The sequence below is a fragment of the Sus scrofa genome, chromosome 8 (genome assembly GCF_000003025.6).
Source record: "Sus scrofa isolate TJ Tabasco breed Duroc chromosome 8, Sscrofa11.1, whole genome shotgun sequence".
Lineage (NCBI taxonomy): Eukaryota > Metazoa > Chordata > Mammalia > Artiodactyla > Suidae > Sus > Sus scrofa.
Window position 1 is genome coordinate 126,303,935 of NC_010450.4, and position 25,643 is coordinate 126,329,577.

The following is a 25,643-nucleotide window of genomic DNA, read 5'->3' on the forward strand; positions in this document are numbered from 1 at the left end:
AATCAGGTTAGGACCTGTGCTCCTGGGAAGGGGCTCAGAGGAAAAGGGAGGTTATATGGGCAGACATCCTCCCTGGGGAGTGAGCAAATCAAGTTACATCTTGGACACCCCTGTCTTGAAGTCTGACAAAGGTAGACAACCCCCCTTGGCTGGCTGGAGGGTTTCTGGGACTAATAGGAGGCCTGTAGGAAGCCTGAATTCAGTTCATGAAGAGTATGCATGTTCTAGATTGCTGCTGAGGCAGGTTGGAGAAGGCAGATTGAGATTGCATGAGCAACTGCCCAGTGTTCTGTGACTGACCTAGCACTTGCCTCAGCCTGAGACTATCAATACTCCAGACCTGTTTATTTCAAATCACAGCTCTTCCCTGAATTTAGGACTATCACAACTGAGGAAAGAGCTAGCCTTGGAACACAGAGGTGACTCAAATATGAGGCAGCATCTGAGCAGTGAGGGGACAGCCATTTCTGGCATATGAGAAGCAGCTTGGACCTCTGTCTAAGTCAACCCACTGTAGCCCATGCTCATCACTAGCCAAGAGCCTACCTAGGCCCTCCTGCTTCAATAATGCTCCTCTCTGGGGTAGGGGTTCTGGAGCTGGGAGAAGGCAGAGCATACACTTAAAAGGAACGGGGCCACCTTGGACCTTCAAGACTTCTGCTCCTGCAACTTTGGATATTACCTCATCTCAAATAGGGCAGTGATAGCCACCGAGCAAAAGAGAAAGAAGCCTTTCCTCATACCTGGCCCTGGCTCTAGCCCCTCCATCTTGAACCCCATCTCTTACCAAAGTGACAGCTACCATCACACCATGAAAAAAAAATGTGTTTTGCATTCATATCAAATCCAGCTCTTCTACCCAAGGCACTGGGCACACAGATTATATGCTCTCACATTAGACACCCTTGAGACCAGAATAGCTAACTGTTTCACCTAAATTCATAGAAACAGAAAGTTAAGCAAAACAAGAGGACAGAGGAATTGATCTTAATTGAAAGAGCAAGAGAAAACTTCTCAAAAAATAATGAAACAGAAATAAACAATTTACCAGATAAAGAATTTAAAGCATTAGTAATGATAATGCTAACTGAACTGGGGAAAAGAATATATGAGCACAGAATTTCAACAAGGGACTAGAAAATATAAAAAAGAACCAATCAAACTGAAGAATACAATAACCAAAATGAAAAAGACATTAGAAAAAATGAATAGAAGACTAAGTGATACAGAAGAAAGCATAAGTAATCTGGAAGAGAAAATAAAAGGAAATCGTTCAATCAGAATAGCAAAAAGATAAGCAAATTAAAAAATGAGACTAGTTTAAGAAATCTCTTGGATTATATCAAGCATACCAACATCTGCTTGGGGTCTAAGAAGGAGAAGAGAAAAAGAAGAGGTTCAAAAATGTATTTGATGTAATTATAATTAAAAACTTCCCCAAACTGAAGTGAACAGATATCTAAGTATAGGTAGCACAGAGGGTCCCAAACAAGATGTACCCAAACAGATTCACACTAAGACATATCATAATTAAAATGGCAAAAGCTAAAGAGAGAATTCTAAAAGCAGCAAGAGTCATATACAAAGAAACCCACATAAGGTTATCAGCTGATTTTTCTACAGAAATGTAATACTGTAGGACAGAAGGGAGTGACATGATACATTTAAACTGCTGAAAGGGAAAAATCTGCAAACTAGGATACTCAACCCAGCATGATTAAAATTTAGAATAGCAAGAGAGATAAAGAATTCTCAGACAGGCAAAAACTAAAAGAGTTCATCAATACTAAACCTAGTCCAAAAGAAATGCTAAAGGGGTGTTCTCTAGGTGGAAATTAAAAGGCTACAATAAGAAGTAAGAATCTATAGAAAAGGAAAATTCCCACAAGGAAAGGCAAATGAATAGTAAAGGATAAAAATCAACCACCTAAATAAGCCAGGGTGGCTATTGAAAGACAAAAAATTGTAAAAGTATCTCTAACTACAAGAAACATGAAGATGTAGAACATGACATAAAAAACAAAAATGTATGGGCAGAGAGTACAGATAAAGATCTTTTAGAATATGTTTGAATTTAAATGACTACCATTTTAAAACAAGTAGATATGTCAACATATATGAACCTCATTGTAACCACAAATCAAAAAACCTATAGTAGATACACAAAAACTAGAAAGAAAATAATATGTGTATCACTAAAGAAAATCACATCAAATGACTAGGGAAGAAACAAAAAGAAGAAAAGAATAAAGAACTATTAAAAACAACTGGAACACAAGTAATAAAATGGTAATATGTATATACTTATCAATAATTACTTTAAATATCAATAGACTAAATGCTCCGATCAAAGTACAAAGGATGGCAGAATGTATTAAAAAAAATACATAACTATATGCTGTTCACAAGAGACTCACTTCATAGCTAAAGACTCACAGAGATCGAAAGTGAGAGGATGGAAAAAGATGTTTTAAGAAAGTGGAAATGACAAGAAATGACTCATCTTAGACAAAATAAAATTTAAAAAACAAAGTTTACAACATAAGACAAAGAAGAAAATTTTATAACGGTAAAGGAATCAATATAAGAAGAGGATATTACACTCTTTAACATATGTACACCCAATACAGGAGCACTTAAGTATATAAAGCGGATATTAACAGACATAAAGGGAGAAACTGGCAATAATGCACTAATAGCAGGAGGATTTAACACCCCACTATTCATCAATGGGAAGATCATCCATACAGAAAATCAACAACAAAAGACAATAGTGGTCTTAATGACACAGTAGACCAGTTAGAATTAAAAGCTCTCTAAAAGATAATCCACCCAAACCCAGCAAAATACATTTTTTTCTAGTGCACATGGAATGATCTCCATGACAGATCACAAAATAAGTCTCAATAAATTTAATAGGACAGAAATTATATTAAGCATTTTTTCAGCCATAATGATATGAAACTAGAAATTAATTACAGAAAGAAAAGTGTGAAAACATAAACACAAGGAAATTAAAAGCATGCTACTACAGAAGCAATTGGTCAATGAAAAAGCAGAGAGGAAATCAGAAAATACCTCAAAACAAATGAAAATGGAAACACAACTTTTCAAGAACTGTGAGATGCAGCAAAAGCAGTCCTAAGACAGAAGTTTATAGCAATACAGGCCTTCATCAAGAAACAAGAAAAATCTCAAACAACCTATCATAACCTCTAAAGGAATTAGGAGAGCAAAGCTCAAAGTCAGCAAAGGAAGAAAATAATAAAGATCACAGACAAAACAAATAAAATGGGTGTCAAAACCTATCAAAAATGAATTCAGTAATGTTGCCAGATACAAAATGAATATACAGAAACATATTGCTTTTCTATGCATTTAATAATGAACTATCTGAAAGAGAAGGAATAAAATCCCACTTAAAAGTCCATCAAAGATAATTAAAGACCTAGGAATGAATTTAACCAAGGAAGTTAAAGACCTACACTCTGAAAACTATAAAACACTCATGAAGGAATTTGAAGATGATACAAAAAGTAATAAGATATCTTGTTCTTGGATTGAAAGACTTAATATTGTTAAAATGGTCATACTACACAAAGCAATATACAGATTTAATGCAATCATTATCAAAATACCCATGACATTTTCCACAAAAATAGAACAAATAATCCTACAATTTGCATGGATCTACAGAAGACCCCAAATTGCCAAACAACATTGAGAAAACAAAACAAAACAATGCTGTAAGTATTATTCTTCTTGGCTTCAAGCTGTACTACAAAGCTACAACAATCAAAATAGTATGAGGAGTTCCCATCATGGCTCAGTGGTTAGCAAACCTGACTAGCATCTTTGAGGATGTGGGTTCGATCCCTGGCCTGACTCAGTGGGTTAAGGATCCAGCATTGCCCTGAGCTGTGGTGTAGGTTGCAGACACGGCTCGGATCCTGTAGTTGCTGTTGCTGTCGGTGTGGTACAGGCCAGTGGCTTCAGCTCTAATTGTACCCCTAGCCTGGGAACCTCCATATGTCACATGGGTGTGGCCTTAAAAACACAAAAGACAAAAAAAAAAAAAGTATGATTCTGGCCCCAAAATAGACACATAGATCAACAGAACAGAATACTGAGCCCAGAGCCCAGAAATAAATCCACAGATCCAGGTTAATTAATCTATGACAAAGGAGGCAAAAATATAAAATGGAGAAAACATAATCTCTTCAGAGAGTAGTGCCAGGAAAACTGGACAGCTACATGAAAAAGAATAGAACATTATTCACACTATATACAAAAATAAACTCAAAATGGATTAAAAACCTAAATGTAAGACTTGAAACCATAAACTCTTAGAAGAAAACATAGGCAGAAATTCTGACATAAATCATAGCAATAATTTTATTGGATCTGTCTCTTAAGATAAAAGAAATAAGCCAAAATAAACAAATGAGGCCTAATTAAACTTAAAAGCTTTGGGAGAGCAAAAGAAACCACTGACAAAACAAAAAGACAACATACTGAATGGGAGAAAATATCTGCATATTATAAGACTGCTAGAGGGTTCATATCCAAAATACATAAACAGCTCATACAACTCAATATCAAAAAGATAGCCCAATTTAAAAAATGGGCAAAAGACCTGAAAAGAGATTTTGCAAAGAAGACATGCATATGGTTAAAAGGGCATTTCATTTGTGGCTCAGGGGTTAACAAACTCGACTAGGATGCATAAGGATGCAGGTTTGATCCCTCACCTCGCTCAGTGGATTAAGGATCCGGAGTTGCCATGAGCTGTGGTGTAGGTTGCAGATGCAGCTTGGATTCCGTGTTGCTGTGGCTGTGGCATAGACAGGCAGCTGTAGCTTCAATTAGACCCCTAGCCTGGGAACTTCCATATGCTGTGGGTATGGCCCTAAAAAGCCAAAAAAAAAAAAAAAAAAGCACTTGAAAAGATGCTCAACATTGCTAGTCATTGAAGAACTTCAAATTAAAACCTCAATACTATATGGAATCACTTATATCTGGAACGTAATATACAGCACAAATGAACCCTTCCACAGAAAAGAAAATCATGGACCTGGAGAATAGACTCGTGGCTTATTGGGGGAGGGAGTGGGATGGGTTGGGAACTTGGGGTTAATGGATGCAAACTATTGCTTTTGGAATGGATTAGCAATGAGATCCTGCTGTGTAGCACTAAGAACTATGTCTAATCACTTATGATAGAGCACAATAATGGGAGAAAAAAGAATGTATATGTGTATGTGTAATTGGGTCACTATGTTGTACAGCTGAAGAAAAAAAATTGTATTGGGTAAATAACAAACAAGCAAAAAAAAAAAATCCCACAATGAGCTATCACCTCACATCTGTCAGAATGGTTATCATCAAGAAGCCTGTATTTTAAAAACGCTGGCAAGGGTGTAGAGAAAAAGAAACAATTGTACAGTGTTGGTGGGAATGTAAATTAGTGTTGTTATTAGGAAAACCATTAGAGAGATTCCTCAAAAAACTAAAAGCAGAACTAACATGTGATCCAACAAATATATTCCTGAGCCCATACACAAGAAAAAGAAAATAATTCGTACAGATACATAAACCCCATGTTAACATAAACATTATTTACAATCATCAAGGTATGGAAGCAACCTTAGTATCCATCAACCAATGAAAGGATTAAGAAATAGGATATATGTTATACAATGGATTATTGCTCAGCCATAACAAAGAATGAAATTCTGCCATTTGCAAAAACATGGATGGATCTACAGAGTATTATGCTCAGTGAAATAAGTCAGATAGAGAAAGAGAAATATGAATGCCATAACTTAGATGTATAATCTTAAAAAATTAATTAAATAAATGTATGTAATGAAACAGAAATGGATTCACAGACATGGAAAACAAACTAGTGGATACCAATGGTGAGAGGGAAGGGGAAAAGTCAAGATAAGGTGTGAGATAAGAGATACAAACTATTATGTATACAATACATAAGCAACAAGAATATATAGCATACGAAAATATAGCCATTATTTTGTAATAACTTCAAATGGAATACATTCTATAAAAATATTGAGTCACCATGCTGTATATCTAAAACTAATATAAGAATGTAAATCAACTATACCTCAAAAACAAAATAAAAATAAAAAAACCAGCACTGACAACAACAAAAATTCCAACTTACTGGTTGTTTCTGTTCAAGCCAGCAGCCTAGACACCATCTTCTTCTTCCTTCTTTTTACACTCATATTAAATCACCAAACCTTATTTTGATCACCTAAATATCTCTTAAAGACATTCACTTCTACCTGTTTCTACGACTCACACCATTACCTGAGCTTCCTCTAAAATGAAGCTTCCACTTCCTAAATGATGTGGTCTCACATAGTCTGTCTTGGCCCAATGGCACCTGCAGAATGGATTCTCCACATAGTAACCACTGTGTAATCTGGTTTTGTCAACCTCCTATTTAAAATAACCCAGTGGTTTACTATTTCCCCTCAAATAAAGTTTAGGAACTTTAATATAGTCTACAAAACCCTTCACAATCTTTTCTCTGTGTTTCAGCTAATGAAGAACCATGTTCCTATTCTGGCTCTATTCCAGCCAATCCAGTCTTATTTCAGATGTTTGAATGTGCCAAACTCTCTTTCCTCCAAGCCTGCTAACATTCTATTGCTTTTGCACCAAAAAGTTTTCCTTCCCTGTTACTGAAATACTCTTCCCATACTTTTTCTGGAAATGCCTATTCATCTAAAATGTTTCAACTTATCTGTCACTCTTAAGCCTAAGTAGGTCCTCCAGTCACATATTTCCACAACAGCTGGTGATTCCCCTTTGGTAGAACTGATCACACTTGTAATTATTTTTGATAATTCTATTTTCCTTCCCTATTCTGTGATCTAACAGTACAGCATATGGTAGTTTTCAATAAATATTTGTAGAATGAATATATTACCATATAATAATCAGAGTAATTACAATATTTTTGCCATTTTAGAGAATACTCATTTAGATATCAACATGTGTCAATATATTTATTCTAGATATAATATGTATCTACATGCATCAAGTTGAGAAAATGTCTTGGTACTAAAAGATTTGAGATACTGCCACAAATATTGAGATATTCTATTTTCCAACATTAAGTATTGAAAATAACTACAATCTCTTTAGCAGAGATTGATCAATTAAACCAATGTGGAAGTATTTGATATAAGGATCTATCAAATCTTATTGGCTTACTTGTGTAGAATACATAGAAAATGTCAGTGCTTTTATATGTAACTACATATTTTAGGTGTAATATTTTTCTTAGTTTTTTTTTTTCTTTCTTTTTCTGCCATGCCCTCTGCATGCGTAAGTTCCCAGGCCAGGGATGGAACGCATGCCACGGCAGTAACCTGAGCTGCTGTAATGATACCACCAGATCCTTAACCCACTGTGCCACAAGGGAACTCCAGGTTTTTTCTTTAATTAAAAGACATACACTGGGGTGGGGGAAGGGCTGGGTGTTTAGAATGGAAATGCTATAAAACTGGGTTGTGATGATCATTGTACAACTGTAAATGTAATCAAATTCATTGAGTTAAAAAAAAAGACATATACATATTCTTTCTAAAACTCAGCTCTGATTTTGCCATACCTATGCCCCCAAATTCTTTGAAGTTATTTATTTAGCTACAAAGTTATTTTCTTTCCTCAATCCTTTTCCAGTCCAAACTATTCCATGTGTTCTGTGCACTCCAGTGTATTAATCCATCTTTGTCGGTGTCCCTGTGATTTATTCCAATAGATATGTCAGGTAGAGTGCTTCTACCACCTGAAATATCCTCTTCTCCATAGCTTCACATATCTCAGTTAATTTTCAAGTTATGATGCTATCAGTTCCACACAAATTTTTCTAATCTATTTTCTCAGTTTTGGGTCAGGTTCTCCAGGAAACAGCTATGAAATAGAGATTTGCTGGTGAGCAGAAGGGTTACTTGAAGTGCTCCTAAGAAAAGCAACTGAAATGGAGTAAGAGAAGAGGGATTAGGTAGAGAGAGGGGTGAAAGTGCAATGCAACCGCAACAGCAGCTCAGGTCATCCCATGGACAGGTCCGACTTAGCCCAGATGGAGGCTACACATGCCGACCTTTCTAGTTCTGCAATGGCCAGTCGGTGGGTCCCCTTTTCCAAAAAGGGACTGGCACAGCTCCCTTCTGCCAAGGGTGGTTCTTGAACAGAGGCTTGGCTGTGTGCCCTCCTCCAGCCATAAAGCAGGCACCTTAGGGTGCCTCACAGTGCTAGAGACTCTTCTAAGATTCCACAAAATTCTGTGTTTACCACAGTTGGGGCCCTTTGTGGTCTCTCACCTTAAGGTATAGCTTTTTGTATACTTATTAGCCATTATTCACTCCTAGGCTCTCACTTCCTTTTTAGGAAATCACACAAAAAAGTTTGAATAATACATTCCACATTATACACATTTAATAAATATCAGTTCAGAGAGTGATGAATACATGAATGATCAAAGCATACTCTTGGAAACCATTTCAACATTAACAGTAACTAAAAGTATAAAATGCCATTTAATCATAGAGGAAGTCTGTAAGTAAAGTGAGCCTGCCCATGTTGCATGGGTATAATACTATTCCACAATCTGTGAGAAAGATGGTAGATCTATACAGATGAAATTAACTTCCAAATGTTCCAGGGAAGTGATTTTTCAGGTTGTGGTTCTGAGAACTGATTGGAAATCCATCTGGAGGTCCTCTCCCAATCTATTCCAGAGCACATCAGCTCGTATTTGTTTCACTGATTTCATTGTTTGCAGTCAATGGCTTTGGAATAGTTCTCTTGCAGATATACCAATGTACACTCCAGGAAATTTGAAAAAGCCATATTAAAACTAAGATATGGTCTATATAACAGCAACACACGGTGCATATACTCTTGATTTCTTGGTGGGGTGTGTGTGTATATTTTTTCTTTAGCTAAATGATTTTGACAGTGGTGAACAGACACTACTGCCATGAAAAACAGATAAATATGGTACACAGAACACAAAATTGGAAACCAGACAACTTGGTATTTAAAACTAATTTGCTGTGTAACCAACCCTTAAGAAGTCATTTAATTTTTCTGAGACTCAGTTTTCTCCCCCTTAAAATTACTGAAAATATGTTAGATTAACTTTATTTTACCTTGCTAAAGTGGCATGAATTACTAATAAACAAAAGTTGCAAGAACAAAAAATAGTAAGATAAAAATGGGATACACACAATTAAAAAAAAAAATCTCTTTCCAAATAATACTTGGAATACTTAATAGCAGAACTCTGTGTCATTTTTATTAAACTGAGATGGTGTTTATCACCAAAATTATACACGTTTGGAAGTTAAGGCAATTCGTCAAAAAATTATTTTATTATTATTTTAATTATCTCTATCATTTATTTGGGAAAAATTTACATAGTAGGAAAAAGTGGCAGAAAACCTAAAACCTAATCATTTCTAATCACTTATTTCTGTTCTTATAATGGCCTCAAGAACAAGCCTCTGGAAGGTATTGCACTGAATGCTACAAGAGGGAAATGTGCTCTGGCTAAGTCTCATCTCATATTATAAAAACCCCAAGCACAAAATGATTGCTATTAGGAAGTCTAGCATAAAAACCAAGACGCAGACTTCTATCTTCAAAAAGGACTGATATCCTGCTATCAATATATAGATACAAATTGAAAGTACTGGTGCTATCAAAAAGCACTTCAGGAAAATTATTTGTGTTGCACATATTGTAAATTGGCATATTTTTACTTAAAATGTTAATAAAAAAAGAAAATGTGATTTTACTAAAGAAAACTGAATTCACATTACCAAAATTTTATGGAGCCAAATAATGACTTTAAGAATTTCTTTCTATTGGCCCACATATGCACATACATGGAAGCAAATGCAATGCCCAAGGGCAGAGGAGCTGAGCACACAATGCTGCTCATAAGAGCTTCAGAGCAAGGCAAGCATTTTTCCAATCACTGTCAAGGTACTGGGTGCTTCTTCAAAGATATCTTGGGTAATTGCTATGTTAGATTGTCCCCAAACATCTTCAAAAATTGTGGGTATTTAGGGCTGGCGTTTTACCCTTAAGTAAAATGAGTGCTTTCAATGCTTCAGCTAACTCTTCTTTCCATTTAGGAGAGATGGCACTCATTCCTGCAGTAAAAATAAAAATGTCCACAGTTTCACTCTAGGGGTTAGTAGCAGACTGCTTAGAGCCTCTCTGTGGAGCTCTTTCACCTCTTCTCTATCAATTGTTTCAACTTTATTTGAAGATCATGCTTTAGCATGGGTTTCTGCTGAACCATTTGAATGATTCCAGCTGTTGCGAATATGCAGAAATCCTTCCTCAGCTACTACTGATCTTCCTTGTGTCTATATGAGCTTCAGTGAGCCTCTTGACTGGCTTACTAACTCCCAAACAGCGTGCTAGTGCTCTGAAGGCAGCACAGTCCTTCGGACTGCCATGTCCACCAACTCCTCCTCCACCTGCTCCTTGCTCTGGGGATGGAGCCATGAGGAAGTGAGCTGGATGCCTGTCATGGCTTCATCCTGAGGCTCTAGCTTGAGGAAGATCAAACCAAATCTAAAGGATAACATGTGAAGCTGCTGGACATTTTCAATGATGGTGTTTTCTAGCATCACATTGAGACTCAATTGGATTTGCACTGAAGCTGCTGCACTGAGAAGAGTCAGCTGTTCTCTGACTTTGAGCAATTCTCATCTTATACTTTCATTCATCTTCTCAAGTATCAGTACAGCAGATTCCACTGTCACGCAGGCTAAGAGCCCCAGTTTGCAGGGCCAGCTGCTTCCTCTCAGGGTCTTTCACTACATATGCTCTTAGGTCAGCTGTGCTGGAGTGCCCCCCAGGTATGTACTGATCCCAGAGAACGAGGCTGTACCCACACTGCAGCAGCTGAGACTTGCTGGTCCCAGGTCACTGCACAGCAGGATGCTGATCTCAGCAGGAAATCTGTCTCTCCCATTCCTGTGTGACTAAAATCCTTCCTTGTTCCCTGGAAAAGCTGAAGCAAGATTTTCTTTTTGAAATCTGCCTGTTCTTAAATGTTTGGAGCTGAGGCTGAGCAAATCTCTCATAAATGTCTGGTTTTCTGGAAAGTTCCTTAAGCAGTTCCACATGCTTCTCCGAATAAAAATTTTGTTCTGCTTCTTCATCTCCTTCATGCAGACGTTTTGCATCCATTTTCCCATAATGAGTGACATCCACGAGGGTTTTGTAGACAGACTTCACATTATTCATCCTTGAATTGATTCAATAGGAACAGCTGGATAGATGCCTATAATGTTCACTCTGTCCCCAAGTTGAACCTTGTCAACAACATCATTGTGAGCAAAACGGATGACAGGGTGAGGCATCTGCCCGGCAGGCATATTTTCAGGAGATTCTTAGAGTTTGACCATCTGCTTGTCAGAGAACATGAGGCAGTGGTGGGTCAGCACCACACCGTGGGTGCTGTGGCAGCACATACATACACAGCCTCAGTGATCTGACCAGCTCTGTCTCCACTAGGATAGTGTGGGTGCCCACCTGGCACTGGAATAAGTCCCCAGTGCATCTCTGGAATCAGCTGGGACATCCTGATCACCATGACACTGATGGTGATGAGCTGACCCAAGTCCTCTGTATTCAGGTATCTCACATTCCTCATCTTCAACTCATTGAATGATCCTACTTGCATCTGATGTTCTAAGACTGAGTCAGAGTAACCATCCAGGGCCTCATTCGGTGCCATGTTTTAACGTCGGGATAATCTCATATGGGTCGCAGATGAGCTGTCCATACAGATTTTATCAAAGGATTTTGCGTGTCCACAGTTTACATTGAAAAACGGCCCCCTTGAGAGTTCCCACTGTGGCTCAGTAGGTTAAGAACCTGCCAGTACCCATGAGGATATGGGTTTGACCCCTAGCCTTGCTCAGTGGGTTAAGGACCTGGTGTTGCTGTGAGCTGTGGTGTAGGTTGCAGATGCAGCTTGGATCCTATATTGATGCAGTGTAGGCCAGCAGCTGCAGCTCTGACTCGACCCCTAGCCTAGTCTGAGAACGTCCAGAGGCCACAGGTGTGGTCCTGAAAAGCAAAAAAAAAAAAAAAAAAAAAACTAAAGAAAAATAAAAATGGCTCCCCAATAATATTAGTTTTCTCAAGTAGTTGCATGTATAGAGGTTCAGTAAGATCTATGGCAAATATTTCTTCTTTAAGCAGAGAGTCATTAAAATGCAGAAGAAATCTCTGTAATTTTTCTATGCAGATTGCCAAATTTACATTTGTTCCTTAAATCACAGGTTTTTGGCCTAGAAACTGCTCAACGGCCGCTATATCTTCTGTTGTTGGCCCATATTGCAAATCTACCTGTGTGTAGACCCTCCTGTGCACAATCCTAGATCAGGTCTCTGCCTCATGTGTGTGCTTCTAACACATGGGTTGGGGTTCCCTCAATCTAAGAGCTGGGGGCACCATATGTCAGTGGTGAACTAATGACAAAATCAAGAGGAATCAGTGAAGAATGCATCAGAGGAGGCCGGAAAATAACGCATCCTGCACGGCCGGGCTGTTCAAGGCAGCACCAGGCCTGGCCAGCACCGCCTGCAGCTAAAGGCAGAATCCTGGCCCCATTGTCTCTGACGCGGAAATGTCAGAGCAGGGGAAAGAGCCACATCCAAAGCCCTCAAGGCTCCAGGTGCAGATGGCCGCGTGTGCTCCCAGATGCCCCAAGAAAATGTTTTCAAGTTTTAAAAAGTATTAGAATTAAGTGATGATACATTTTTTTGAAGATGTTACCAATATCTACTTGGAAAACCCAAGACAATAAACCACAAAGAAAGAAGAATCTGGAGTTAAGTATCCAAAGTCAATCAGGGCAGTCCCCAAATATATCAAACACCAGTAACTTCCTCTAGTACCTACTAGTTTAAACATATAATGGAAAGGGACCCTTTCATGATTGTGAGCAGACACACACACACACACACACGGATAAATCTTACTGAGAGCTATAAAAAGATGACTATGTAAACAGATACCGTGTTCATGAGAGGGAGGGCTCCATATTTTAAAAATTATAATTTTCACAAAAACAATCTAAAAAATCCACATAAATAACAACGGCATAGGGGTGCTGATACTATTTGGGAGAAACATACATTTGAGAAATAACCTCTTATTATTGAAAAGAGAAGAGAATATGGAGGCACTCATCCTACCAATTCATAAAATAAATTATGAATCTACCATATAAGAGTCCCCTGGAAACCACCACCTCTCCCTTTACTGTAATTTATGTACTTATATCAACTGCATTGTTTTTCAACTCTTTTTTTTCCATCCATATAATGAGAATATAAATTAATGAAGGGACAGATATTCTTTCTTTTAATTCTTTGTCCTCCTTGCATTAGCACATAGGCTTTGTAAAGTGTATGTGGTGTGCCCTGCATACAGGCATGCAGTGGTTACTGGAATACAGTTAAGAATTTTATAACTAGAATATTCCCATTGTAATAAAGCACCTGACCTCAATGGTGATGTTTGGCTGCAGATTTCTTTTAAGCCTTGCCCTCCCTTTCTTATTTGGCTCCACTGCTGGACAGGCTGGATGAAAAAAGCCCATCCTGTACTTCCTTCTTTGACACCCCTGGGAAATTTAAGCCTGGAAAATCTCCAGCCCACATAAATGGGAGCCTTTCTTAGCCCTGTCCCTCAACCACTACACATGTCCGGCCCATTCACACTGCTTTGCTCACACCATCTGGGACCTGCATGAGCCCACTCTACTCTCCCCAGGACTGCCCATGTGAGTAGTGAAATGTCTCTCAAATTTTCTCCTTGCGTGGAGTATCATCAGCCTTGATATCCGAATGGGACAACCCAAACCAAATACTCATATGAGACAAAGTAATATGCCTGGGAAAACGTACCTCCATTGTTAAGGCCAATTTGAAACATGAGCAAAAAATAATGAAATTGAACACTGGCAATTATATACATCATTCAAACTTAGCCTCGAGATACACAGAATGGATATATTCCTTTAAAAATACCACTGGGTTCAAAGTTTACAGGGGAAAAATATGATAATATCCTCCCCAAATAAAATGTCATTGTTATCACATTCAATCAGTTTTGATTACAAATTTTCTAACAGCAACATTTTACATATCGAATTGCTCCATAAGAAATACTTACATATTATAGTGTCTCTCTTTCTCTGCTACCAATGCTTTCACTAAATAAGTGTCTCCTAAGCAACCTCCCAAGCTATTATTCTCTCTTTGTGAGACAGCTTCAGGAGGATGAATATATTCAGGTTCCTGCATCCTGGCCAAACTATGAATTAATAAATTGGCAGGATCAGAATCATGTTCAACAACCTCCCTTGGAGTCATACCTGCCAACTCTCGCAGAGATAGAGCTGGGGGATTTTGGCAACACCTTGAGTTTAGATTTGACTTATTCATTTTTCAGTTGAAAAATCCTCCTCTGCCAATATATTCAATACATTTAATTCTCAAGCACTTCTGTTGATAAGAGCCTAAATTCTCATTAAAGTGATTCTTCTGCACAGAGGATACAGTCCAGAGAGGAAAATCCAGGCTTTTTATCTTTTTGAAACATTTTTTTTCCCTCTATTTCCTGGCTTTTGTACCTCTAGTTCTCTTTTAATGTTAATTTTTAGATTTTTTTCCTCTGGCTTTTCTAAATACTTCATGTTTCATTTGACTGGCTATTTCTCTTACTGTTTCAGGAGAAAAAGGCAAATGCATGCATAAAGAAAAAGGATGCATACAATGAAGAATATAAACTTCCAAACGACTGTCTCCTTTGTGTAAAGGGTACAGGAGAAATTTGTTTGTTTTATTAATCATTTCATTTTAAATCCAAGAAGCTGTGTGAGACAAATGGAAAATGCTAGCAAGGGTGACATGACAAAGAGGCTAATAAACTGCAGGATGCTTATCCCTTTGAGAAGAGCTAAGCAACAGAAGCTGCCTTCTGGGAATGGAACAGGTAGCTGAGCCAAAGCAGGTCACAGCCAGGCTAAATACTGCACTGACAGTGAAGAAGAAGAATGCCATAGAGTACCCCAAATAGTTCACAAATGCTGCAAAATATGAGCTGTTTATGAATTACATTTTTACTGTGAGATAAAATAAAGATTATCACATCTAATGTCTTACCATGTATCATCTAACTGAAAACCAGCTAGGTCTAGCATTTCTTTTATTTAGTGGATGGTGTAGTTTAAAGAAAAAGAAAAAAAAAAAAAACCTTTTGTACTTTGTGACAAGCACCAAAATAACTGGAGCATCTCTGACCCTAATGATATAATGAAGGTGATTTTAAATATCTTAATGACTAATTTTTTACTTGCATAAAATTTCCTTATAAATAAATAAAGCTATCTGTTTCACAAACATATGTGACTTTCTGATCTTGCTTTTTATCCATTGCACTGTTTTGTGCTTTGAACAGGTGTCAATATCTGCAAGGAGAAAGAAAAATTCTACTAAAAGATACCTCATCAAACAATGACTTATTGCTCCTCTGTATGAAAATTAGGAAGCGTGGAATGCTAGTCAGAAGTTACCTTCTTGATGGTCTCCAGCATGGAACGCCCTCCCTGCCAGGGCTTGGAGTTCTTTCTGATACATGACAAACTAGCCATGCTGTGCCACTTTCGGTCCTCCAGCTTCTTATGAAAAGCATTGGCAAGCAGAAGCACCGTGTCATATATATAAAGGTTTGAAATCTGAAAAGACATTAGACAGTAATCATTAGAATCACTGGCACCAACCCTCAAGAATAAGGAGAAAATGGTCAGCTCAGCTGCTTCCGCTCATGTCATAGCCGGCTGGTTTACTGGGTTATTTATTAAGCAGAAGGTGTCTTTTTTCATTCCCTGGGCAATTTTGCTATTGAGAATGAAGTCTTGTCTGATTGTATGCCTCAATTGCTTTTTCAGCTTATTTAGGTGTGAAAGAGAAGATAAAAAGAGAGAACTTGACAGAAGCAAGGCTGCTAGCATCAGACCTTGGAAAATCACTGGTCCTTATTTCTTTCTGAGGAGGTAAAGATCTAAGGGCTTAAGATTGGAAGGGCAAACTGAATAATACATTTTCTGAATATGTCAAGTTCTTGCATTTTGGGTATTCAGATGAAGAAATATCAATGATCTTACATAGAAGATGAGCGTCTTAGGGACAGAAAAAAGGAAGCAGCCATTGCCTGTACACGTATGTCTATGGAGATTCAATAATAAAAAAAAAAAGAAGAGAGAGAGAGAGGCACCAGCATCATTCATAAGCATTACAATGAATCAAGGATCTATAAAATATTATATACACGTGCATTGCAATTCATTATTGTGACAGATGCCCTAAATTGTTAACTATTTGTGAATGTGTGTTTACATTAACGATTTCTTCTAAGGTAATCATGTTATTATTTTCCCTCAATTTAGATTTTTAAATGAATTATAAAAATGCTAGATAAGCTTACTGCATTCCTAAGATTTGCCGGAACCACCATCCTTACTGTTAATTACTGATGCTGTTTATTTTTCAAATAAATGAGAAATAATATTTAATAAACACAGATATTTGCACCAAGGATATCCAAAGTCAATAAAAGCAGTTAATGTTATATTATTTCCTCTCTGAAGGAAAGATCCAATATAAAAGAAAACGAGAAATAAACATAGCTACAAAAATTAAATTCATTTTAAGCATTTAAATTTTCTCAGATTTTTTTTTTTTAATCTTTTTCTTTTAGCGCCACACCTGCAGCATATGGAAGTTCCCAGGCTAAGGGCAGAATTGGAGCTGTAGCTGCCACAGCCACAGCCACAGCCACAGCACACCAGCAACAAGGGATCTGAGCTGCATCTGAGACCTACTCTGCAAATAAGGGCAATGCTGGTTACTTAACCCAATGAGTGAGGCCAGGCAGTGAATCCATATCCTCATGGGTACCAGTCAGGTTCATTACCGCTGAGCCACAACAGGAACACCCTCAGATTTTTAAAAGAGTCTTGTTATCACAGTTTTTCCTGAAAACAAAGTGGACAGTACTTTGCCCTTTGCTTATCACTAATTGTGAGGGAATCTTATGAAATTTTCTGCCCACGTCACATCATAGTACTAAGCTTCAGCTATTAGGATGATGAGAGTTGGATAACTATGAACAACGGTTAATAAGTACTTCCTAACAGTGTCTTCTGGGTTTTCTTCCATAACTAAGTAAATCTTTAATCATTTGTGTTTGTAGACCTTTCTTTAAAGAGACATTGAACAGTATTGCACCATGCAATAAGTGTTATGCATTGAAAACTTATTCCATAATGCATAACAATAACAGTTCATTCTTTATAAGGAAACTTTAGGATAAGCTATTCTCATTTTCACCTCCCACACCCATCAGCCAGATAATTACTAGAGAGACTAGCAAGGTTGGCAATGAATAAAAAGTGAGACCTGAATTTAAAAGTAGCTTATGAATCCAACTTCATCTGAATTAGACCATGAAGACCTCAAAGCTAAACCTAGAAGACATGTGAAGAATGGAGCTGCACCCAAAAATCCAGGGCAAATCTTTTGATGATTTCTCAGTAACCAGCAATAACCTGACCTCCCCTGGCTCCACTGCCTTAAACTTGCTTTCTCTTATTTCTAGCTTTATTTTGTTTCTCCCTCGGACTGATTGCTTCAGATGGGTAGATGAGATAGTTGCGGGAGCATCCTTGGATGTCTCTTTATCTTTCTGCAATTAGTTAACCTCCTCTCATACTCAATGCATGGGTCCCAAGCTGGGTGAATCCTATCCTGACAATGTCTTAGGATTCTCCCCACTCCCAGATTAGTTGGGAAGTCCTCTTTTTATGTCTCATAATATTTATCACATACCTCTATTAAAGTATATCATAATGTTAAGGTTTTGCCTTTTTTTTTTAATCTGCTTTTCACACCAGAATAAGAGTTCCTTCAGAACAGGGATTCATATTGTACATATTTTTCCCCTTTGTACTTTTGTTTCCCTTATTTTTTATTTCTGCTTGATTTAATGCAGAGCCTAGCACCTATTTGGTTTATGATAAATAGCTGTCAAAGAAGAGAAAGTCGTTTAATATCAGGAACGTTTAATAGAAGTCAAGCTGTAAGAAACTTGGCAACCTGGGTCCCATCCAAACCCAACACTTCTTGTGGAGCAGATTCTTTTGCACACCTTCAAGCATGCACATTGGCAACCAGGCTGGTCTTAAAGATGAGTGCTTTGTACTCAGTGTACGACAGGTGTTTTCAGCAAATGACTGCCTCTCCTCATTTCTCACATCCCAAACTGTGGGATCAAAAGGTGGGTGATGATGTCCTCTGAGCTTTCTAGTACCCTTTCTTTTATTTCTTTCTCAGACAAATGCCTATTCTCTTTTGAAGTTCATGCTCTTTTCTATGGCACATATGCCCTATGGCCCCTTTCTGCCACCATCTACTGACCTCTTGGTCATTCTTTTTTCCTGATTCCTCCATCAGAATGATCCCAAACCATGTCTTTGCATTAAAAAGAGGTCACCTCAGGAATTCCACTGTGGCTCAGAGGTAACAAAGCTGACTAGTATCCTTGAGGATATGGGTTCAATCCCTGGCCTTGCTCAGTGGGTTAAAGATGCGGCTTTGCCATAAGCTGAGGTGTTGGTGCCATGTGCTTGGATCTGGTGTTGCTGTGGCTGTGGAGTAGCCACAGGCTGATTAGACCCCTAGCCTGGGAACTTCCATATGCCACATGCATGGCCCTAAAAAGCAAAAAAAAAAAAAAAAAAAAAATAGAGATCACTTCGATTTCTTACACTGATGCCCTCCACTACTACTCTGGCCACAACCAACACAAAAGACTATTTGCTGGGCACAAATGCACAAATCCTCTAACTTAAACTCCAGCACTGCATCATTTGACCACTCATTTCTCTCTACCTTACTGTTTCTACACTTGTTTTCTGACTTCACTGAACCATCAGCACCAACCTCCTCTACATGCCAACCTTTTGGTGCCTGAATCTCCTATGATTTGTGCTGAAATTTTTTCTTCCTTCAGTCATTTATTACCTGGTATAATTTGTAGGCTGCTTATCATCTCAGCATTTTTCCTCTGTCCTCTGATTTTTCAGTGTTTCTGCTGAAAGTTTAGTATTCAGAACTGACACATTATTGCATATGTGAGCTGACTAGGATAGAGTAGTATAAGGTGTTATCTCTCTTGATCTTAGCAAAATGCTTCTGACAGAGACCAAGACGACACTGGAATGGTTTGAAGCAAATATGACTTCTGCTATGCTCAAACCACATTTGCCTTCGTCTTAACAATCTTAAACTGTCAAACCATGTCTCATCCATCCAGATTTCCTGTAATTGATTTTGAACCAAACTTTGTCTTGTGTGATATTTCCACTTCTAGGCATATTATTCAATGAATATAATAATTTAAATCTCGATGATGTAACACAGTGTAAGCTTTCTCTCCTAGCTTTATGTCATTTACAAATCTGATAGGCATATTTTACTCATTTGTATAGTTATAAACATATTGAAAATATTAGGTCCAAGTACTGACTCTTTGGATGACCACAGAGAGTTCCCTGCACTTCAAGAGTAGAATATTTACAGAGTTCCCTTAAGCACAGCAGCTTAAGGACCTGACATTGTTACTACAGCAGCTCGGGTCACTCCTGTGGTGTGGGTTCAATCGCTGGCCCAGGAACTTCCATGTGCCATGAGTGTGGCCAAAAAAAGAGAGTAGAAAATTTATAAGTGATGTCTGACTATTCCTCTAGTTCCTTACTTCTCAAACTGAGGGCAAGAGAAGCTCTGAGGATGAGTTGTAGCTATTAGAACCACCAAAGCTATAAAAAACATCTGGGCCATGTTCTAGGAATCTTAATTTTGCTTGAAGGTTTGGAGAGAAACCAACATAATTTAACTGATGAATTGTTTGAAATATCACTTAATTTTAAAGAAACTCATATGTTATAACTTTTAAAGATAACATTGAGCCTTTAATATATTTTCAGTTAAAAAAAATCTGAACCCAGAGTGTTTACCATCTCCTCTTCTTAGGAGTCTTTTGGTGAAAATGTTTGAACATCAATTTATTTAGACTTTTTAATGTCTTCCAATAATGATTTCATGATAAAATTTGTCAAATACCACATAAAATCAACATATAATAATCAGATTTATGACATTCTCCCAGTCTAAAAAATTATCAAGCAGGACTTAGTTTGACAGTACTTGTTTTTAAGGAAGTCCTAGTATCTTATTTGAAGTTTCCCAAACCATATATGTAATGATACATTCTATAATTTATCCAAAAATTAATTTTAGTGTATTAAATTCTTGTTGTTGGAGTCTTTTTTCCTTCCTTTAGAAAATGGGGACAACACAACAATGTCTTTTATTATACTTGAGTTATCTTCCCAAGTATTTTTATAGGATATCTAAATTACTAACATTGTAATCGTATCTGGTTTATTTACTGCTCTAAGCAGTTATTTTTCAGTCCGCACTTTAGAGCGGTAAGGCACCCTCTAAGCATCTTCAAACCCCTGCTCCTTCTAAACCAATGGCTTACTTTTCTTTAAATGATTTTTATTCTAACCTTTCCAATTTGAAGACATTTTTCCCTAGATGGAGGAAACAAAAGCAAAAGGATTTGAATATTTCTGTTTTCTCTCCATTAGCAACCAAGCTAACATTAGTTTCACCAAGCAGTAAATGGCTCGCTTCCTTCTTGCTTCATATATTGCTAAAAACTCTGTTTCTAGCTACAAGGTATCTTTAACATTTATTTTGCCACTTCAGCTAATCTTGGATTTTAGTCTCTCTGCACTAATTTGAAGATTGAGAAAACTTGTTTTTTGTCCTTTCTAAATCTTACTTCCATTTCTATGTACAATATAATATGTAATGGCCCAGAAATTTCCACAGAAATTTCCTCTTCTCCCCTGTTGTATTGATTATTGAGACTTTATAGTTGGGTTTTTATTTTTAGAGCTCACTTCAGTCATATTTTCATATTTTTTTTAATTTTTCAAAATTGTACCCTACTGATAAGATATAAGTCTGCCTCTGATCATTTTCATCTGGACTATTTTTATGGATTCTGAGTTGAGAAGTTCCTTCTCCTAGAGACTCCCCTACTCTCACATTTTTAGTAAGTACTTTTCTTGTTTTCTTTAACTTCAGGGAGATAAAATATGTACCAAGGCAAGCCTCTATATCAAATGCTTTGCTTTTAGTGGAACATTTTATATTGAGGAGCCCTGCATTTAGACTCTTCATTATATAAATCTTCACATATAAAAGTTTCTGTCAGTTTTTCTTTTATATATTAAACATTCAGTCAGATTCTGTTACATATAATGGGAAAATAAATATGAATAAATGCTCAGAGAAAAAGCAATTGTCCTGTTTTTTTCTCTCTGAGGGTTTGAGGGGAGCATGATGAAGGTGGGGCAGGAGGAGTGCTGCTTCCAGTACATCCTTAATTCATCAGGGACGTCTAGGGATGTAAATATAAATAAAATATTCATTCCCTGATATCAAGGAATTCATTAATTGAATCAGAAGGACTGTACTATTAGGTGAATGTGCTTCAAAATGCTGTGTGGTGACTTTCTGCTTTCCCAATTTTTACATTTCCTGCTACCTCCCTTGATAGGAACGGTCTTTAGTGAGACATGCTTTTGTAAAGTTCTTCCATGTTTTTCTCTATTTAACATTCTGTTATTTCCACATAAGTTAATCATGACCAATTAATATGAAAAGATGGGTGACCAGAAATACAAACCTTAAAATCTTGTTTAGGCTTGAGTGTCTTACTTTGACCACTGCCCTCTTATTAACTACACTGAAATCCACAGATACCTACAAACATACAAAGCGCTATTGTAGGTATGATGGGTGAAAGAGAGAAAAGAACATAGAAATATACAATATATATATTTCTTACTTTTGAAATTGACCATGACTTTAACCTTGCTATCTCAGGGTTATTATTTAAATATTAAATAGTATGCTAGTAATATACTACGGTGATATCCTTAGTAACTTTTATGGTGCAGAGTTGTTTTACAGGGAAAGTCCTGCTCTAACAGGACATGTGAATTAGTCTATCGGTTTGATTTCTTTTTTCCTGTCTATTGCCTAGCTACAGTGCTTCTTATGTACCCCTATTCTTGTCAGCGTGTCTGCCTTTGTTATATCTCCTTCAAATCGACATATTGAGATTTCCAGTGCAAAGAGAAATAAGACCAAAAAATCTGATAGAATTTTCCTTAGGAAAAAGAAATAGGCTCCGGGTGAGTATTAAATGGGCATTCTTATGAGAAAAGTTTCAGGGACTTGGTGTTCTTTCTGTTCAATCTGCTCAGAGATTATATTCATTTTCTTTCAAGTTCTTTATTGTATTCTGAATAGCAACGGTTTCAGCTATATCCCACGTGAGTTGTTTATAACACAACAGTATATGGGCAGTTTCTAAACATTTTCTTGGTGAAGGTTTTCAAACCGGAAATTAATCTTTAAAGAAAGAAATTTCTATGTGCTTGTTATGTCAGAAAAGTCAAGCAAATGTATTGACTTAATAATTTGAAGTTTGGCATTAAGGAGTATCAATCACAAATTCTACCAGAAGAAATGCTATTGATGTACTTGCTGAAAAGAAAATAACCTTTACTTATTATATTTTTATTAAACAAGTAGATATTTCACTGTGATGAGGTCAAAGGATCAAAGACAATTCTTAGCACTTCCCTCATCAGACCTATGAAATTGCTATGAGAATAGTTCAGAAAATGAAAACATGTATGATTCTGAATGCAATGCCACTAGAAAAGCTCTCTCTATGACTTGCCCACCAAAGCATCCTTAAAGAAATACCCAAGCACTTAGAATATACCTCCATATTCTGAGCAAACGGATCCTTTGGATCACATAGTGTCGAAGAGATTCGATGGTTCCACGGAAACATCGCTGACTTATATTCTGGGGGACTGGAAATGTCTGCCGAATGATCGTTAACCTTCCAATTGACCTTCTTACAAGTTCCTGTACATCTATATCATTTATTTCCTGTAAGATAAGAAATGGAAGAATGAGAACTACTTTAATACAGTAACAGAAACACAAAACTCTTAATGAGTTGTCTGGAAATACTAAGGGATTCTGTTACTGTAATACATTTGCTTAATGCTTAGCCCACAACCATATCAAAACAACACATGTTCGTTAAAACAATCAACTCATTTGCAGTTGCTGTCTGTGCTTTAAATTATATATTTATATTTATGTCTATAATTAATTAATGCCTAAATAATTTCAAATGGAGCAACTGACTTAACACATTTTATCAATATTAAGTTTATAATATGTTGAACACTTGAGAAAAATGTGTCGTCTAAACATCGGAAAAGGCCACAAAACACATTATCATTACACTTTCATTATTCATTAATGGATTTAAAGGTAATTTGAGTACTTAGGAAGATAGTTGTAAGAGTAATAGACACTGTTCTTAGCAATGAAAAATGGTGTTCTTAAATAAGATAAGAAGAGGGAGAAAAAGGATATATTTTTTAAGACTTTCTGAGTTCTTTCTTAGAACTATTGGTGTTAAGTTATACATTTCTCTTGGTAAGGAATAGATAAAACATAATGCTCATTAACCGTTGAACAGATGCATTAGTATATAATTGTTTTCTTAACATAAAGATGAAAAATTCTGTTGATTAACACAGTATGAACTTCAGTGGTCTTTATCCAAGTTAATGCTATTTTACATATATGCATTTGTGAAATTCAAAGAAAAGCATTTTCTGTTTCCTTCTCCCTGCTACCTCCCAACTGCAAATGTAAATTTTAAGATTTGTCTCAACCAGGATGTAGTAGTAATAAAATAAAATAACATTTTTATAATATGTATCTGTTCTAACTGAACATTATTCTAACTGGAATTAGAATAGACGTGATCAGGAGTTCCCTTCGTGGCTCAGAGGTCAACGAATATAACTAGGATCCATGAGGATGCGGATTCAATCCCTGGCCTCACTCAGTGGGTTGGGGATCTGGCGTTGCCGTGGGCTATGGTGTAGGTTGCAGAAGCAGCTTGGCTCTTGCTTTGCTGTGATGTAGGCCTGAAGCTGTAGCTCTGATTCGACCCCTGGCCTGGGGACTTCTATATGCCGCCAGTACGACCCTAAAAAAGCGAGAAAAAAGAACATAACAAATTTTATTTTAATGTCTTAAGTTTGTGCTTCATGGGGTCCATTTGGAACCTTTTAAACCAATGAAGACTTTGCAATTAACATATTACTGATTTCAATAGATTCTTATGGTAACAGAAATAAAAGATTTGACACAAGATACATTTTGGACTGCAGTGAGCATTTCTCAGTTTTGTTTCAAAGAATTATCATAGAATAATAAAAGAGAAAAAAGATGATTTACAAGTGTAAACTTTCTTCTTTTCCTTACTAGGCTAATCACATATTATTCTCTCCTATAGCATATATTAGCTTTGAAATTCATCTTTTACTTATGATCTTTATGAAATATAGATTTTTCTGAAAATAAAATAACACCTGCCATCAGCTATATCCAGTGTAATATCCTGGATTTCCGGTCGATTAATCCTTAATGTACCATAAAAAATGATTTTTCTCAGTTTAAAATGCAGTCTTTTTCCTTTAATGTGTGTCATTTCACTTGCCACCAAAATTTCTATCTGGCAAGAAGCAGGTCACTTTTTAAATCTCTGTCATTGACTCACAAAGTAAAATTACTCAGTGTCCTGTCAACTTAATTTTAAACCTGAACTTTAACCAGAAAACTTTTCAAATTAATTAATATTGCTAATCCATGTCTATACATTTTTAGAATTTCATATTATATGGACAGGAATTTTCATTTCAAAAGAGAGTGAAAAATCCTGTCACTCTTCTCATACTATTGACGAAGTTGTGTTACATACACAGTCTTTTCTTATCAGTAATAAGATTTATCAACAGCACCATTTCTGCATGTTCCACCCCCACGGTGAACTACAAATCAGCACATTAGAATACAAACTTGCATTTATTAAGTCCCTATAGGAATTTAGGCAAAATGCTAAGTACTTAACCTGTTGCCTCATTTTTCTGCTAAAAAATGCGTTCTGATTCAGATACTGTTATTCTCATTTATAAATAAAGAACTCCAGAGATTTCAAGGTCCTCTTTCAGAATATTTCTTATTCAGAGTAGGATTTTATAAATGTCATCAAAAGAGACATATTCTGAAGTAATTATACAAGAAATTAATTTTTCCTTACGGGAATTATTTAGATTAATATTCATGAATGGTAGGAATTAAAACCATAAAGATATATTATTCCAACATTTAATAGCCTGCTAGTTCTATAAGGAATGATAAAGTCTTCTGTCATGAGCCACAATCTTTAAGAAAACTATTTTAAACACCTCCCCCCCACACACACAAAAGGATGGGTACGTTTTACAGGTTCTAAAAGCTGAAGTTCCCAGGTGTCTAAGCAAC

The 25,643-nt window shown here is 36.8% G+C and overlaps 1 protein-coding gene and 1 pseudogene across 1 annotated transcript in view; both read right to left on the reverse strand.

Moving 5' to 3' along the window:
* The window catches only part of GRID2 (glutamate ionotropic receptor delta type subunit 2), a 1,309,423-nt gene that overhangs the window by 482,740 nt on the left and 801,040 nt on the right, over window positions 1-25,643 (reverse strand). The window contains 3 exon segments of the mRNA XM_021100736.1: window positions 15,653-15,814; window positions 23,011-23,072; window positions 23,075-23,183. Coding sequence (XP_020956395.1) covers window positions 15,653-15,814; window positions 23,011-23,072; window positions 23,075-23,183 — 333 coding nt within the window.
* On the reverse strand, window positions 7,520-13,988 carry LOC102163361 (annotated as a pseudogene).